This window comes from Podarcis tiliguerta (assembly GCF_965153285.1).
Source record: "Podarcis tiliguerta genome assembly, chromosome: 7".
NCBI lineage: Eukaryota > Metazoa > Chordata > Lepidosauria > Squamata > Lacertidae > Podarcis > Podarcis tiliguerta.
In genome coordinates this window covers 19,874,096-19,892,963 of record NC_139540.1, presented here as the reverse complement: position 1 = coordinate 19,892,963, position 18,868 = coordinate 19,874,096, and the positions used below count along the sequence as shown (strand labels likewise).

Here is an 18,868-nt window from a genome sequence, read left to right as displayed (position 1 = left end):
GATTGGAGGCTTGATTGCCATGTTCTTGGATTAGCTGTAAATGAAGAGACAACTTTATAGGGCCAGTTATTGTTTGAAAGGTTGAAATCATGCTTTCCTATTACTAGATTGGAGGTTTAAATGTGAGTTTTATTTAACCATATTTTTTTCCTTTCTGAGTTGAGACAGGGAAGCAGCTGTAAATTAAAGGCAGAGGGTTGATTGGAACTTTACTCATGGAGCATTGGTCTTAAAAATCTTTATTGGTTTGGGAGAAAAAAATGGATCTAAATAATTTTGTTAGCTGAAAATAAATGGCCCAGTTGCAGACAGTTTTGTAGCTTTTTAAAAACAAGTCCAGCTGAACATGGTGAACCAAAAGTAGTAATTTTGATGAAAAGCAAAACTCCTTTCAGTGCATTCTCAATATGAGTAGTTGTCATATTGGGGCCAGTTGAAAATATTGTTTAATTTGAATTCATGCATTATGCCAGTTGCTTTGTATAGAGAACATGATTTTTTAATAGTCCAGGGAGATAGGTAATATGGAAATGCATTCACATGCTGGCTACAAGGTTGTAAAAAATTATTTTTTTCATACTATGTGTTGTGACAGATATCTAATGGACAATGAAGCCTCCAATAAACAATAAGATATAATGCCTTCTGGAAACATTTTTAAAATGGCACTGTTCATTTCACGCCTATCTTTGTACTTTTATATTATTTTTGCTGACTATGAATCCTCTCTTACTGTTTCCAAAAGCATCCTAAATTTGCCAGACAGTAATTCTGAAAAGAGTACTATTACATACTGAAATATTAGAACATCTGATTACTTGCACTTCTTACCCTTCTTAAAATTTGTACAATATTGAGGAAATTCCTATTATTTAGGTCCTGGCTAGTTTGATTTTTGTATTCTAAAGAATGAAGGTTAAGTAGAAAGTTTTGATAAATTGTCAGGTATTGGAGTTGTTTATATGTCATCTACCTGTTAATTATTTCCATGTGCACATATGGCTGCTGTAGGAAAATAAATGCTTCATGGTTTTAAACTGAAACTATTGCTGAGTTTGTCTTGGCACTAACTTGAGCTTAAAGCAGTCTCTTCTGGTGTGCTGACACATGGAGTTGCTTAGATATATTAAACATTTTCTCTTGTTTGGCAAGTGAAACATAGACTTTTGTTCACATAAGTCATGTAAAAATCATGCATTGCAGGAGCTGACAGTTTGAAACAGGAAAGATAGGGGCTGCACAAGGATTAAAAACAACTTTAATATCCAACAGCTTTTTCCATTAGGGTACAGAGAGTTGTAAACTAGGTTATGTAATAGAAAAGTGCATCCTAGCGCCAGTCATTATTGCATTCTACAGCTATGAAATGAAGATGGGAGCAAACATTTTAACATTCGTTAAGAGCTGTTTAAGTAAGACTTCAGTTTCTAAATTAATATGAAAGGGTCATTTAAAACCCAAATTAAAAATGAGGCACTTGAAAGTCATAGTTCAGGTGCTATGCAAGGACCATGTAGCCTTGACGTGGTGAAAAAACAGTTGTGAGCAATATGTCTTATGTATGTCCAGGTTCTGTTATACTCCATTAGCTTCAGCCAGTTGAATCCTTGGAAAGGAATTCATCTCTTCCTCCAAGCTCTTGATGTGCGTCTTTTAGATTTCCAGTTTGAAAATTCACTGCACCAAGAGCATGCTCCAAAAAGTGATCCTGAGTTACTGGAAGAAAGCAGATGAAGTTGGGTTCTGAAAGTCAGTCATATCAGGAGAAACTGACTGAGTGAGAGGAAATGAGTGCAGCATTTGGTTTCCCATATCTCCTGGTCTTAGGGATTTTAAACTTCTGGAAATGAGTCATTGCTTCCTACCTCCCTAAAAAGTTTCAGCCATTTCAGTTAGAGAAAATCTTTCAATATTGTGTACCCATCATAATGCATGGATCAACAAAAAGGAGGTGATAATCCTTTAAAATGTTTATTTACTATATGAAATTGAGATATAAATTTGTTTTTCAATGTTTAACAAATATAAGCAATAACAATTATTATAGCGAAACGTGGAAGTCCTAACACTGTGTTACATATACTGCTGTGTTTCAGGGTTTTTTATGCTCAACACTGGTTTTCTGACATGCTAATAATTTTAGTAAATTGAGAAGTATTCAGGTCTCAGTTGTGCTTTCCAGTGTTCTGCAAATTCATTGCTTTACATATTCGTTTTTGGAACAGTTAACATATAAAGAAGAAGCACTTGTATAATATATTTTTATAATTAAGGCATAATAAAGATTCTGAGTAAAAGGAGATCATACTCTTTCAAAATGTTATTTGCTTTGTTTCTCTCACAAAGCAAGGAGGACAGATTATCTATATATATATACACACACACACACACACACACACACACACACAGATAAGATTAAGACTCCTCCCTGTCTTAATTAATGTCATTAATGTATTAAGCAAGTATGTTAGTTCATAGTTGGGGAGTAAGTATGATAATCTTTTAAAGTCCAGAATCAGATATGTGTTAGATTCAGATGTACATGCATATTAAACTTCAGTATTGTATTCTGAGTATGTTAAAATGTAGACTGACTGTTCCAGCTATTGCTTTTTGATGTTCCTTTGGTGAACCTACTTGCTTTTTATTTCAAATGTTGGTCACAGGACAGATACTGGTCAGTGGGTGCTGAATACGGAAATATTGTCCAAATTGTATAACAAAAATTATTCCAATAAGCCTAAAATGGTTGATGTCTGTATTAAGACATTTATCCAAAGATCTCAGGGCGGTTCACAGCATAAAGATACAAGCGATCAGGAGGGAATCTCTACCCTGTCACTGTTAATGTCAACCAAATGTACTTTTACTGACCAGTCCACAACCACCAGTGCAGTGACGCGTACTGCTTTACATTGGAGTTGGGCTCTTCGAATATATGAGCTACTTTGCCATCATCATGCATGCAAGTACACGTGTGATCTGTGTTCCATGCCAAGGAGCTTTCTTCCTTTGGCCACACTTATTTTTAATACACGGATCCTGGAGGTTTGCCATGAAAATATCGAGTCCAAAGTAAAAAAAATTCCTCACCCCACCATAATGGTATCTTCCTTAACATTACAGAGATCCAGAGGAATCCAGTGTTCCATCTTTGGAGAAATAACTTAATCTTCACTTTAAAAAGCAATGTTATGAGCAATGTTAAGGATTACAGGTTTACATATTTTCTGCTTTGTTTTGTGTGTTTTTTTTCTTTTAAATTCAATCTAAAATGTAGCAGAGTTCTCATGAAAGTCATCACCTTCAAAATCCCCTCCTGGTAAAAGCTCGATCCAAATTTAGTGTCAGTTTCTCTTGTTAATCAAATGCAGAAGTTGACACATGTTCAAATCCTCACTTCACTTTGAGTCTACTTAAGGCTATTTTTTTTTTTAAAGAATCATGACAAATGGAGGATTAGTTCTTGAGCCAAATTGGGGATTATTGGCCTTTTTTAAATGAATAGTTTGGAATGGTTCATTGTTTAATAAAGAAATATGGGATATACTAAAGCACCTTGGCTCATTTGATACTAATTATAGCATAAGTGTTCCTTTAAGATGACCTATATCTTTCCATTAAGAATGATGGCTTTACAGAGCCAGCCAGTAATCTCTGTAGGGTTTTGTTCTGAATGCTGGGAAATGGATAGGGGGAAATTCTATGTCACCAGTTCTGCACGGTCAAGCAAAACGGATCTGGTTGCAGACACATTTTGACCAGGTCCTGAAGTACATTTTGAATGAAAAGCCGGGGGGGGGGGTGTCCTCTTTTATGTCAGACTAGTTCTCAAGAATCTCTTGTTTTGAGATGAATTCCAAATACTTTTACGGACACATTCTAGCTTATTGAAGTGAATCATTTTCTCACTTTCCTACCCACCTAGTGAAGAATACTATCTGAATACTTTTCCGCTGGTGGCAATTCCATGAATCAGTTGTCATACAGTTAGAGATGAATGGGTTTCCTTTTTCTGGTTATTTTAAATATATATATTGTTCTACATTTAATGCAACAGGTAATGGAATACATAGTAGGGCAGAAATAATAGTTTCTGTTGAAATGATTAGATGATAGACAGGTTTGATCTCAACAAGAATTTCTGCAGGTTTTAAAAATTTATGTGAAGCTTGAGTTAAACAGTACTGACTTTGCTTGAAAAGACTATAGACAGTCGAGGTTGGAGCAAGTCTGCTAAGTAAATTGCATCACCTAAATATCATCTTAAGTATTCCAAACAGTTTTAGCTAAATTCATTATACTACTGGAATAGGATAAAAAGCCTGTTCTTCAAACCACCATCAGTAAGCCAAGAACAAACCTTGGCCATAGGTTCAGACATAACACTAAGCAAGGGATTATGGTTTGTTTCTCCCCAGCATTAGTGGGGAGGAGTAAAGTGGGTGTGATTGGCTCATGAATGACCAACTGTTAACTGTGATTTATTGTGATGTCTGAATGCTGCCAGTTTGTATGTCCTATAATATAGGAACAGTAGGTTGTGCTTTCTCTTTTAAGTATGGATTGTGCAAAGAATACTGAACTGTAGTTCACATCAGACCTTTTATGCGTGTTTGTGTGTGTGTAGGGAGGGCGAGAGCGAGAGCGAGAATAGTTATGGCGTTTTCAATGCAGCAGTTAGTTTTTATTTTGGAAATTGCAGTGTATGAAATAGCTTCGATTCTCTAAACCTGCCAGTCAATTCCATGTTTTTACAACTAGAGGGTATCCATTCTTCCATGAGGGATGGTGGATAGTATAATAGGATGGGGCACAAACCATTTTACATCTGTTGCTGGCAGTATACCTATAAGCAGTCAGGGCTCTAGATGTTTGGGGCTGTGATCTGACTTGGATTGTTGAAGGAGATGAATGGCGTCACATATTTAAAGGGGGGTAATAAATGCTTGATTACTGTGGAGTCTCTTCAAACTGGCGATACGCAAGCCAGTTGGCCAAGCACAGAAAGGCATTTTAAGATATAACAACAGAAGATCTTATCGAGTTCAGAATTTCACAAAGTTTCAAAGAAAAGCCCCTTCAGTAAGAACATAACATGGGCTTTCAGTATAGACAATGTAACTTAATATATCGCTATCTAATGCAAATAGACAATATAACTTTAATATATTGATATATAGCAGTAGTGTTTCACTACTCAAAACGTATTTTGAAGGGGTGTTTTTTAAAAATTTATTTTTGAGGGTATTGAGGCTGCAAAAAGAAGGGCGGTATTGAACAATTAAAATTCCTGGAGCTCAAGAAAGTTGCTTGGTTGTAGGGCAAGGAATTCCATCTACTGCATGATACAGGTGACCTTAGAACCTGGTATTACACACTCTCGACCAAACTTTGTAGTCCTCTGATGTGATCAAATGTCTGCTAGGAGTTCGTGCAAGATAATGATCAGTTTATACATGTGCTCTAGAAAAGGATATAAGGTTTCCCTTAGCAGGAGGCTTAGGGGTCTGAATGGCTTCTGTTGTGTGGGAATTCTGTGGTTTACAAATAGAGCAGCAGCCGCTGGAAAGTCTGATTCCAAACCATTTGAGGAGGCCCTCCTTGTGTGTTTCTGAAGGAATGGCATTCAGAGGTGGAAAGAAAGAACCCCTCTCATGGTAATGAACTGTCAGCTCTGCGGCTGTAAGTGAAGTCAGTTTTTTAAAAGCTGGATCAGTTGGCTCGGTGATTTGCCTGATGGCTTATGTTCCCAGACTAAAGTTTTAGGGTGTGACTCTTTGTTTCCCTATTATGAAGTTGTTAATTTGATGAAACAGCCGCCAGGTAACTTGAAGGTGAAATAGTTGTGTTAGGGGAAACTGAAATGTTACAAAATTTTGTGTACTGTCAGAAAACCTTCGTACAGCATTGTTGTCATTTGCAACAAGCAGAGGCAGCTTCAGCAAACCAAGATGTCTATTTAGTTATGTAACGCTACTTTAAATATAATATTTTTTTTGCAAACCTGGGGGAAATTGTAGTGAAATGTCCTCAGTGCCTGGCTATCCCTGAGACACAGAGCACAAGAACTGATAGGATGGCAGACCTTGGACTGCATAAAGATTAGCATCCCCTGCTGCGTTGTAATTATCAGAATCTGGACAGTCACTTATTTGGCTGAAATGATTCCATACAGTTTTCACATGAAAAGTAAAACCTACGCAATGTGACAGCAAGAAGTTTTTTAATCTCTCAGCAGGATGTCATAGGGTATATTTATAAACTCCAGCTGAGCAGTTGCTCTGCAGTGGAATTCCTCCGGCATTGAGATAATAATTTGCACAGTCAAATTGCCTGCTTCACAAAAACCCAGGGAATTATGAGCACATAATCCTCTGTTAATGTCAACCCACAGGCAGCAAGAAAGCGTAAGATTGCCATTCGAAAAGCCCAGGGGAAAAATGCAGAAGCCATCCGAGAGTTGAATGAGTATCTGGAACAGTGAGTGTTTTATAAGAATACGTATTGTGTTTTGCTATTCTGATAAATCTTTTTTAATTAAAATGGAATTTACATTTGATTTACTACTTTTTCTTCCATGCTGTTCATTTTACAGAATTCTCCATGTTTTGTTTTGTTTTTAGATTTGTTGGTGACCAAGAAGCCTGGCATGAACTCGCAGAACTTTACATCAATGAACACGAGTAAGTTATTTGTGAAGCCTATAACTAAGGGTGTGTTTTTTTATGTATAAGGAAGAAACTAGTAACTAAGGCGTCTGTTGGAAAATAAACAATTTCATTTTAGTAGGATAAGCAATATCCTAAGAAGCCTTTTGTGGCTGCCAGGTCCCTTTATTTTCTTTTTTATTTAAATGACAGAAAATTGTTTTTGTGTTTGTTTTAATAGTGATGGGAATAAATTTCACCTAGTAGGTGAAATTGTCAGGGGGGGAAAACAGCTACAGTTAGCTAGGGCCGACAGGTTAGCAACATTACTTAAATTGTTTTGCTAGATGCAGGTCCAAATGTTCTATATTTAAGAAGTGTCATGCATGAACTGTATGTAAGGTTTAGGCATTTTCTTCTTTGAGGAATCATACTAATGATATGGTTTGAAAGTCTACTCTAGTGCTTTCTTCAAAATCTGCAAGTTTAAAATGGGTGTTTGCTCTCCTGGGTAAAAGACACCATGCAGTCAAGAATGTTGAGTGTTGGACGAACTTTCTTATTGGATATTTAATGTTTTTGTTAGCTTTTTATTGCTTTAGTGACAAGAGGAAATCCCAGTGTGAGTGGATTAGCTCAAAGCCTTAGTTCAAGTTTTCTAATATCACGGCATTAATTCTGACCTTCATTCCATGGCAAATAATTGTGGTTTTCTTCCGTCTTTATTTTTTCAGCCCAGGCCTAAATTGTACTACGATATTTCCTTCCTTCCTTTTCAGAGAATAGGCAAATAATGAGATTCTCTGGAGAAAAGGCAGCCATTCCATTGGGTTTCAAAAAACAGCTTTTTCTCACAGTAGAAATAACGTGAGCTTTTTGACAGTAGAATTTAATAGATAATGTTAGTGTTCAGATTTCCAGTGTGTGTCAATAAATTGTCCTGCAGCAAACATCCTAATTTTTTTTTTGCAATATTTAGTACTATAATAAACTTTGTGGTGTCAATTTAAGTCATACTCAGAGTAGACCCATGGAAATCAATAGGCAATTAAGTCACTGATTGATTTCAGTAGGTCAACTGAGGATCAAGTAGAATGCCACTTTTACTATTTAATTAAGTGTCAGCAAAATGTATGGAATCCATATTAGTTTGCTTACATCCTGAACATCTTATGCAACATTAAAGAGTAATAATTTTATTGTGGCAGAAGCTTTCCTGTACTAAAGCCCGCATAGAAAAAAAGGCTAATGTGCACACACATACATTTTCAAAGTTTGTAAACATTAGGGGGGAAAGGCAGGGGGGATAAAATTAGAGGTGACTTAAAAAATAATAATGAAATAAGAACTTATTAATGCAAGCACATTAAACTCTATATTAAAACTCACTTTACTTCTATCCAAAATGCTGTTTTGGTAAATTATAAATACTAATGACAATAAACCAGGGGTGGACAGCTTTTTCCTGTTGAGGGCCACATTCGCTTGGCCATAATCTGTTCGACTGCGTACTGGCAGTGGCCAAGGCCAGAACCAATTACTATTTCTCTTTCAGACACTTACTTCTGTTTTGCATTGTGCCCCACTCCACCCCCACTTTTTCCGCTTTCTGCCCATGGACTGCAAGTTCCCACCACTGTTAAAAAGCAAATAATATGAACACATACTTCCCATCTCATTGAAAGTGCTGTCCTGTAATTACCAAGTCTTGCTTCTAAATGTTCTATGCAGAAAAGCTACAGTTTAGCAAAGAATAAAGCGTGACTAAGATAATTGGTTTTAAATGGGTTCAGCCACACCTAGCGTCGTGCTTGATTGGGTAGTGTTCAGCTTAGTTTTACTCAAGAGTAGAGCTGTTGAAATTAGTGGACCTAACTTAATCATGTTCATTAACTCCAGCAGGTCTACTGTGGATAAAACTTATTTGAATACCACCCTTTGTCTTTAAATGATCTTGGTTAGTGTGTCCTTCTAACGGCAGAGAATGTGCCAAGGACAGATCTGTAATGCACTAGTGACTCACCTGTTGCTAAGAATATAGAATTCCTAGGTGTCAGAGGATGTGGGCTGCATGAGCAAAGGTTTTGGCTAATGTCCATAGACTATTGCAATACTTTGAAAACAGTCTGGAAAATGCAGCTGATCCAAACTAGGGTTGCAAGACTCTTAACCTGGCCTGTTTGATCATATTCCAGTGATTTACAAGATGCACTTGCTCCCAGTCCTATAGCTTAGGACCTGGGTATTTGAAAGAACACCTCCCACTTGTATTTACCTCATCCTTCCCCTTCAGAGGGAGATTGTCCAGGGTTTGTCAAATGAAGTGATGGGGTTGTAGTCCCGCAAATCTAGAAGGCACAATGTTGACTATCCATGCTTCAAATCAATCCACCAGACCAAGAGACCATGGTGGTGACTGATAGCAGATTGTCTTCAGTAAACAGCAAGGCTTTTTGTGTGGTGGCTCTGCTTTTAAATGAGTTTTTGAAGGCCAGTCTGAGGTCTTGCTTTTAAGAGTAAAGGTGGTGCTTTTCTGTTCCATCCTTTGATGCTTATCTTTGCTTTTGTAAGCCTGACTGCTGCTTGCTCTTGTAATCATTTTGAATTTTAGCATCACTTTTGAAGGTTTTTAATTCTTCAGTTTTATGTAGGCTGCTATAGGAACCATTGTTTGAAAGATAACTAGAAATATAATAACTAATTAGCAGAGTGTGGGTTTGGGGCTTGCATTTGCTGCAGTAATGTGCAATAGTGTCTTGAGTGTGCATTTTTTCCTTCTGCCTTAGCAAAGGCTAATGGGAATGAAGGGCACCGATCTTAGCTGCCCTGGTGAAAATGTTTAGCAATACTTTAGGGAAGCTTTTAATGTTTGATGGATTACTGTATTTTAATATTTTGTTGGAAGCCGCCCGGAGTGGCTGGGGAAGCCCAGCCACATGGGCGATGTATTATTATTATTATTATTATTATTATTATTATTATTATTATTATTACACTGGTCAACAACATATTTGTTGTATGCGTTTTTTCAGTTGATTTAGGACGAATCTGATGCGCTGAATCCAAAAATCACATTGGTTTTGCTCAATCAGGTCAAGGTTTTGAGCTATGGCCACATGTTGTTTTTTTACATTTTTGTTCACATGTACGCTTGTGTGGAGCATTTTAGAAGAAGTTGGTGGGGGTAAAATGCCATGTTGAATAATTGTTTTGATTGGAAATGATTATTTTAATGACAAGAAGTATTCAGGTCCGATAGTTCTGGGTGATTATGTCGAAAAGGGATCGGTTTGAAGTCATAAAACCTCGAAATCTTCCATAAATTGGTGCGGCAAAGCATAAAGTTGGGGGATCAAAACTAAGTTAATGGGGCAGCCGCCCCACGAAGTATCCTGATCTTCAATCAGCACGTCGTCCTGTAGCTCATTGTGATGAAATTCCAGTGCCTATCTTCGGAGAACTTCCTGACATTAGTGACGAAGATGCCTCCAGTGTTGAAGGACATGAAGAAGAAGAAGTGGTTCTTGAAGATGATGCTCCACATCCATTTTCCCAAAAGGAGTTGAATGATCTAGTTCGCGACCTCAGCTTGTCAAAGGACTCTGCTGAACTGTTGGCGTCCAGATTGACAGTGCTCGCATCAGCTTCTTCCGCAACAGGCATCAAGAGTACCTCCGTTTTTTCTCGGAATAGAAGGACTTGGTGTACTGTGCAGATATTTCGCAGCTTCTGCTCAAGCTTGGAGTGCCACAGTACGAACCCAAAGATTGGAGACTGTTCATTGACAGCAGCAAGTGATCACTGAAATGTGTTCTGCTACACAACGGCAACCAGTTTGCCTCTATACCCCTGGCTCACTCGAGTACACTGAAGGAGAACTATGAAGCGGTGAAGTATGTGCTGGAGAAAATTGGTTATGATCAGCATAAGTGGTTTATTTGTGTTGACCTGAAGATGGTGAACTTTTTGTTGGGACAATAGTCTGGCTTCACCAAGTACCCATGTTTTCTGTGCATGTGGGATAATAGGGACCGTGCTCAGCATTACACAAAGAAGGACTGGCCTGTGCGGGAGGAATTGGTGCCTTGCAAAGAAAGGAACGTCATCAATGACCCTCTGGTGGACAGAGACAGAATACTCTTCCCACCGCTGCACATCAAGCTCGGCTTAATCAAGCAGTTCACCAAGGCTCTGGACAAGGATGGTGACTGCTTCACTTACTTGTGCCAGGCTTTTCTAGGATTGACCATGGAGAAGTTGAAAGCTGGCATCTTTGACAGTCCTCAGATCCTTCAGCTCCTCAGAGCTCCAGAGTTCGGAAACTCAATGAACGAAGTGGAACTGGAAGCGTGGAAGGCATTTGTTCTGGTAGTGAAGAACTTTCTTGGCAACAATAAGGCCAGAAACTACACAGAACTTGTCAACAACATGCTGACTGCTTTCAGAAACCTGGGCTGCAACATGAGCGTCAAGATGCACTACCTATTTTCACATATGGACTGGTTTCCTGAGAACCTGGGTTCAATGAGTGACGAGCAGGGGGAGAGATTCCATCAGGACATGAAAGAGTTGGAGACCAGGTATCAGGGGCGCTGGGACGCAGTCATGATGGCTGACTACTGTTGGACTCTGAAGAGAGACCTCTCTGCCGCTGAGCATTCCTGGAGTTCCAAGAAACAAGTTCAAGCCCTGAAGTTTGAAAAATGGTGAAGCAACATGCAATTTACGTGTACTTATCTTTATCAATGCCCACCATTTAGTTTACAGTAAACCTGACTTGATGGAGAGAAACGGATGCCATTTCCTGATTCAGCTGTGCAAAAATACCCTAAATCAGTTGTAGAAATCTAGACAACATTCAAAAAGTAAAAAATTGTTGCCCAGTGTTATTATTAGATACAGTGGTGCCTCGCAAGACGAAATTAATTCGTTCCGCGAGTCTCTTCATCTAGCGGTTTTTTCGTCTTGCGAAGCAACCCTATTAGCGGCTTAGCATATTAGCGGTTTAGCGGCTATTAGCGGCTATTAAAGGCTTAAGGGATTAGCGGATTAGCTGCTAAAAGGCTATTAGCGGTTTAGCGGCTTAGAAAAAGGGGGTGGGGAGCGAAAAAAAATCTCAAGACTCGCAAGACATTTTCGTCTTGCGAAGCAAGCCCATAGGGAAATTCGTCCTGCGAAGCGCATCGAAAAACGGAAAACCCTTTCGTCTAGCAGGTTTTCTGTCTTGCGAAGCATTCGTCTTGCGGGGTACCACTGTACTAAAATTGGCTTGGATCTAACCATTTTCCAGTTACAGTTTGCCACACAACTACTGGTGCATGTCTTTGAAACACTTGTTGGTCATATTCTTGTGAAATCATCTGTGCATGGATGTTGCTGGCAGCATCTTCACAGCAAATGCACTCCTTTCCCAGCTGTTGCAATTGCAGGAATCACTGCTGGCTGTGTCCTTGCACAGCCTAGTTTCAGCCAGATGGATGGGGTACAAATAGGGTTGCCATATTTCAAAATGTGAAAATCTGGACACAAAAGTTGTTGGGCTTGTTTTTTATTGCAAAATTAAGTTTCTGAGCTATTTTTAAGGGAATTCGCCAAAATCTACAATTCTGACATGCATTGCCATGCATCCAGATTTTCCCGGACATTTCAGCAATTTCCGCCCAAACACTTTCCTGGGTACAAATAATAAAATTATTTTACCCACGTATTATTATACTCACGTTTCTCCACATGGCCCTATATCTTGGAAGGCATGGTCATGAGAAGAAAAATGTCCCACACATAGTAGGTTCAAGTGTTGCAGAGCAGGGGGGAGGTGGAGAGAGTAGAAGTGCGAACAAGTTTCAGGAGTATTTTCTCCTCTTCTGCTGTAGTGTGTGGAGTGGAACTGGTAAAGCTCATATATCGTGGGATAATGAGCCTCAGATGGGCCCTGGAGCCGTGTGTCTTGCTTGTGAGTGAGGTTTGTGAGTCCCTCTTTGCATATTAATATCAGAAGAGTATAAAGCATAAACTGCACTACCTGTGCTTTTGCTTTCTCTTCTGTATGAAGAAGAAAACTTTTAGTATAAAAACTTCACTACAGTGGAACCTCGGGTTACATATGCTTCAGGTTACATATGCTTCAGGTTACAGACTCCGCTAACCCAGAAATAGTACCTTGGGTTAAGAACTTTGCTTCAGGATGAGAACAGAAATCGTGCTCTGGTGGCTCGGCGACAGCAGGAGGCCCCATTAGCTAAAGCGGTGCTTCAGGTTAAGAACAGTTTCAGGTTAAGAATGGACCTCTGGAACGAATTAAGTACTTAACCTGAGGTACCACTGTATTGCTGTGCTCCTGTAACTGCACTAGTGGTGATAGTAGTAGTAGTAGTAATAATAATAATAATAATAATAATAATAATGATGGTGTGATTTTCTGGTTTTGTTCTTCAGTTATGCAAAGGCAGCCTTTTGCTTGGAGGAACTCATGATGACTAACCCCCACAACCACTTATATTGCCAGCAATTTGCAGAGGTGAGTATTTCAGGACAGTCTGGGTAGCTAGCAGTTGTCTTTGCTCAGTGGCCAGTTGGCAAGGCATGTTGTCCCTGCAGTCTGCCCACTTGTTGTCTCCCACGGCTTCTACTGCATTCTTTTTTTGTACCGCTGGCTTGTATCCTCATATTTGGTTAGCGGACTGTTGTACTGAGACGTTTTGTTTTCCAATACAGTGGTACCTTGGTTTACAACCATAATCTGTTCTGGAGGTCTGGTTGTAAACCAAAACAGGTTGTAACCCAAGGCGTGCTTTCGCCCATGTGGCCCCCCCCCCATTGGTTGTAATCCAAAATAGTTGTAATCCAAAGCAATTGCAAACCAAGGTACCACTGTAATTGTCATCTTGGTTCCTTTTTTTAATAGTTTAGTTAAGCATCAAATACCCCTTACACGTTTTAACTCCATTCCTCAAGCTGCATTAGTCTGGTACTCTTTTCACTCTCAGAGGAAAAGCTCACGTTTCCATTTCTGGGATTTATTATAAGTGGGGCAACTTTTCATAATGTTAAATTAAACATGCTCATCAATCTTGCATTTGAAATAGGTTAAATATACCCAAGGAGGGCTTGAAAACCTTGAGCTCTCAAGAAAATATTTTGCACAGGCGTTGAAGCTGAACAACAGAAACATGAGGGCATTATTTGGACTTTATATGGTGAGTATGAAGGCATTTAATCCCCCCCAAATAATTAGTTTGATATTTAAAGTTATGCAAGTGGAGTTGAGACAGAAAAACATGCCATGCTCCTTGATGCAAGTGTGATGTCAGGTGTGATGCATAAGTCGGGTTTGGCTTGTTTCTTCCTAGCCTTGGCAAATTTTATATAACACCAACAAATAAAGCAACTTTTCTCTTCCTGTCATTATAGGCAAGCACATCTTAGTGTCATTTAAGTATTAAATCATTTAATTTAGCAATTCTATTTCAAATACAGTACAAAAGTATTTAGCTGAAGCCTTAAGGTAGCTAAAAAGTCCTACTAATTAAATTGTTCTATAGCTTCTTGCAAATTTTCAATAGGATCTTGAAACGGATCCATTAGAGAGACAGACTTGTGAAGTTTTTTTTTTTTACTCTTTTGTAAACACGCCTCATTTTGCTGCATGAAAAGTTCTGAGTATGTGCATGCCAAAGTACTTCCACCACCACCGCCATCCTTTTTCTTCTGGCTTTATTTTGGTACCTTCAAGAGTTCTGATACGCTAAGACTTATTCTCTCCAGTGTGCATGATGACTTCCTATACAGATAAAATTTCAGCGCAAGAAAACTGTCCTTAAACTATCACATCATAAGTGCACAGATCTATTTCATTCTGTGCCCAAGTACTGTACATTTCCATCCATACTCTTACATTTCAAGAGCCACACACAATGTTTCCACTTTTTATGGGTCAAGCTTCTCATGTGGTTGCTGCTCTACTTGCATGTCAAGAATGGGAGCTGGGATATATGATCCTTCCTTTTCCTCCTCCTTCTGAATGTCCTGCTAGGGAACTGGGCATGAGAACTCATTATCCACAGAGAGGCAACAGTACTGAGGTTCCTTTCTTGATGATAAGTTCTTGGGAGATAAAGGCAGGACTATAATTGGACAAACCTCAAGCCTTTTTTGCGGGGCGGGGAGCCCTCTTTTTTGCATTCAACTTAAAGAACTAAGTTTATCACCAAATGCACTCTGGGGTGAACCACCATTTGTATTCTTGCTCTGTTGTGCTAAGAACAGACGATGCACATACAGCTGCTGCAGTGACAAAGCTTTCTTATAAAAAAAGGCATTAAGTAAAGGATTCTCAGTATTTGAAGCGCTGATTTCCAGCTTACATGCTTTTTATAATAGTGCTACAAAATCCTTCTAATGTTACTTAAACAGCAATGCTATGGAATTTATAAGCATAGGGATACTTAACGATTAAAGCATTCTTTTATTGCTGTCAGCATAGAGGCTCAAATATTGACTTATCTTATGAAACTGCAGATGAAACCTTTCCCCTCTCAAGGTCTGTGGCGACGCTTGCTTTTACTACCTGTTGACAACATTTGAGGTTCTGTAATGCTGCCAGATCAAATAACAATTTCCATAGAACTAGCAGTAAGGATGCGCCGTCCTAAATGTTCGCATTTTCTGGAAACGAGATCATTCCTGCTTTGTTAATGTTAACAGCAAATCTTCTTTTGAAGTTGTTACATTTTGTGTTTTAGAACTTGTAACTTAAATAGCATGATCTTCATGCACATCCAGGCCTTTGGTTTTAGAAGTCTTGCTTCCAAGTTTTCTGGATTCTGGCTGGAATCCACAGAGCTGCTTTAGACGCAACTCAGGGCCTGCGAGTGCATCATGAACGTTTGAGTTTGTCTTTGAACAGCAGATCCCTATGCAATATACAAACTGATTTAGACATTGCCCTGCCTCTCAAAAGTGGTTTGACAAGTGGCATGGGGAACTGCTGTTTGCAGAGATATTAAAAATTCACTGTCGTGCCTACCTTGGAACAAAAGAGAGGCTAGCAGAACCACAATGTCCAGTTTCTTACTTGCTTTTTTTGTTATCAAAAACCATTAACTTAAAATGTATTTTTGCTTTAATGTGTTTTGTTTTAATACCTACGCTCACATTTTTCCCGTTGCACTGTTTTATCATGTTCCATGTGTATTCAGGTTTATTTCGCAAGATTCTGTTGCTGATTTTTTTTTTTTTGTCTTCTTTCTAGTCTGCCAGCCATATTGCTTCCAATTCCAAGGCAAGTGCAAAAATGAAGAAAGATAATATGAAGTACGCTGGTTGGGCAGCAAACCAAATAAATAGAGCTTACCAGGTGAGTATTGTGTTAAAACTCTGATATGCTTCATGCACCACTTTACAATAGACCTTTTCACCTTGTTTGCCTATGTGGTAGGCAAGTGGAATGGGGAGGCAGGGGTTTGTGATAAAGTCATAAAGAGGTCATGCAGATTTCAGAGAATAACATAACATTAGGACAAAAGGAATTGTATTTTGTTTTCCATCTTTTTTAGAGGATATGAATATATTGCAAAAGTTGTCTAACCTTTGAGTGTATAGTCTGAAGGAATCCTTGTGCATCCATGTGTGCATAAATTTAAGTGTCTGCTCAACTATAAATATAATTAATTTCTGGGAACATTACCATATTGCACCATTGCAGTTTGACTGTAAAGCCAGTAACTTACCTTAGTTTAATTTAAAAAAAATTAGTTTGATAAAAGAAGCTATTATTTATGGGATATTTGGTTGGATTTAATTGCCTAGCTTTAATCAGTCTTGAGATGTTTTGAACTGTTCCTCTGATTCTGTTAAATTGATGGTATATATAATTTATCTCTGAAGATCACAGTGTAAATTTGAAAACACTGCTTGTATTTTATTTCTCTTTTTTTGTAAACTTATGGTCCAATTCCATAGTTATGTTGGAGCTGGATCAAAATAATTGCAAATTGGCTCCTCTCTCAGTTGATACTTACCAGAACAGTTCACATTTTACATAACTAAAATGTATTTAAAACAAATGTCAGAACTTCTTTGTGACTTCATATGTTTGTGATGTATTGCATACTTCAGCTGTATTTTAGCAGAAAAGTGACAAATACCATATCTAGCTGAAAACTGCAAGGGGAATTTCAGCATGCGAGATACAATTACGTAAATTAGAAGTTGGCCAAAATCTCAAGTTAACACCCTACTCGGGCAAAATGTACTATAAGAATCTTTACTGAATAAAGACCAAATCCTGGTTGAGCTGTGCGTATTGTATGGTTTGGTCTGGTCTGTTTCTATATTTGCCCTGAAACTACTGAAGAGTCTGAAGCAAAAGGGCTGAAAAATTGGTAGGTGGCTTTCTTCACATTGAGCAAATCTGTTCTCAATAAGTACTATTCTGCTAAAGGTTGCTATCTTACAAATGAAAAAAAATGAACATGCCAAATGATTCTTTTAAGGAGACTCGTATTCTGTATGGCAAAGGTAGCTAGTCCCCAGTTCAGGGGCCTGGTCCAATCTCCCAAGCAATTCTCTCCCCTCCCTAAAAAAAAAAAGGGGGGGAGGGAGTTGTCTTAACTGTTTGGGGTCCTTAAAATAACTGCACTAATTAATTGTGAACTAATGACATAAACTACAATATATCTAAATCACTAAAAACTGAAGAATCTTCGCTTGGGTTCTGTGCGCTTACCATCAAAGCAAAATATAGGTTCCTATTCCTTCAATTAGTTTATTGTGTCTGTAATGGAAGCATTTTAGCAGAGAGGTGCAAGTTTGATTAACGTTAAGTGTTTTTTGTTTAAGCCCTTAATATGATCCACTCAGTAATTTCACTGATAAATGCTTTTGGACACATGACTAAATTCTCTAGTGTTAGGCATCCACATGTTGTTTATTAGCGGTGAGGTGATTCTGTTACAAACCATTTGGGACAGAAAATTTAATCATGATTTCAGAGAGACGGGGAAGTAAAAGCTTTGTCATCAGCTGAATTGGTGCCTAATGCTGGAGTACACAAAATAATTGGTCATAAACTAGAATTCGAAGTGATTTAGATGTCCAACTAGGCATTTATTGATTGTGACACCATTGGGCTTTGTTTGTTCTAACTTGAAGCCTATGCCAGTGTCATTAAAGGAAGCCATTTTTCAAGTTAACAAGGGCCTTTCCTCTTGTTACTGTCTTATGTCAGAGCTGTCCTAAGTGTCCCTAAAACGGAATAGGCATAGTACTAATTATTTTGAGCTCCCCATTCCTTTAGCAGTTTTCAAATCAAGCACAAGGTCTTTGAGATTTTTCTATAATCAGTTTCTTAAGCAGTTAAACCTCTGTAAATATATGGTTGGGGCTGTCTCCACACACACACACACACACCTGGCCCCATTTTTCACCTTCAGTCTTCTAAGATTTGGGGTTAAGATTACTTAATCTTTGAATATGGTCCAAGGGGGTCAAAGGCAGGTTAACAATTCTTCCGTCTTGTTCCAGCTGGAATATTACCTGTCTTACCACAAAATTTTGTCATCGGGTCATGAGACATTTGCTAAATTGTGTTAATTATGAGAGAAAAGGAACACATCATAAATCAGGAAATCTAGTATGCAGGACAGCCATGGTACTTGAAGAAAAGAAAAAAAGCATTAAACTGGAAATTTATTGGGTGTTTAGATGTTAATGTTAGTTTGAGAATAGGCCATGGAAAAAAAATTAGGTAGTGGCAAGCCCTTGAAAAGAAATTACACCTACAAAGGAATGGTATATATGTTGCAATACATGGTTTGAACCAAATTACCAGTTAGGAACCTCTTTGACATAAGCCTGCTTATTAATTAATTAATTAATTAATAATAAACAGGTTAATTTTTAAGAACAATAACTGTCTGAAGTGAATGGAACGTGAACATCTTAGCACAATTCCTGTTTACACCCACCTGAATAATTCTTAGTAGAATGTATCATTAGCTGGTAAACCTTCTGCAAGTGATGAAGAAAGTGCTGGAGCTAGCTCATTGTAGGTACAACCCACTCGGCTGTTCTCCTGTGCAAATCCTTTGAAAAGTATTAGAGCTATTCAGGAGTGTCATTGCACGTTGCCATTTGTACGTATGCCCTGTTAACACACAGCATATTTCCCACCGGGCTTTGCCCCTTGAAATTTGGATGGAATAGCCCACCCATTTATC

At 38.4% G+C, this 18,868-nt stretch overlaps 1 protein-coding gene across 1 annotated transcript in view; it reads left to right on the top strand.

The window, feature by feature from the left end:
- Window positions 1–18,868, top strand: part of EMC2 (ER membrane protein complex subunit 2) — a 48,767-nt gene that overhangs the window by 26,733 nt on the left and 3,166 nt on the right. The window contains exons 6-10 of the mRNA XM_083450704.1: window positions 6,398–6,483; window positions 6,627–6,686; window positions 13,086–13,167; window positions 13,736–13,846; window positions 15,901–16,005. Coding sequence (XP_083306830.1) covers window positions 6,398–6,483; window positions 6,627–6,686; window positions 13,086–13,167; window positions 13,736–13,846; window positions 15,901–16,005 — 444 coding nt within the window. The remainder of the gene's footprint in view (window positions 1–6,397; window positions 6,484–6,626; window positions 6,687–13,085; window positions 13,168–13,735; window positions 13,847–15,900; window positions 16,006–18,868) is intronic.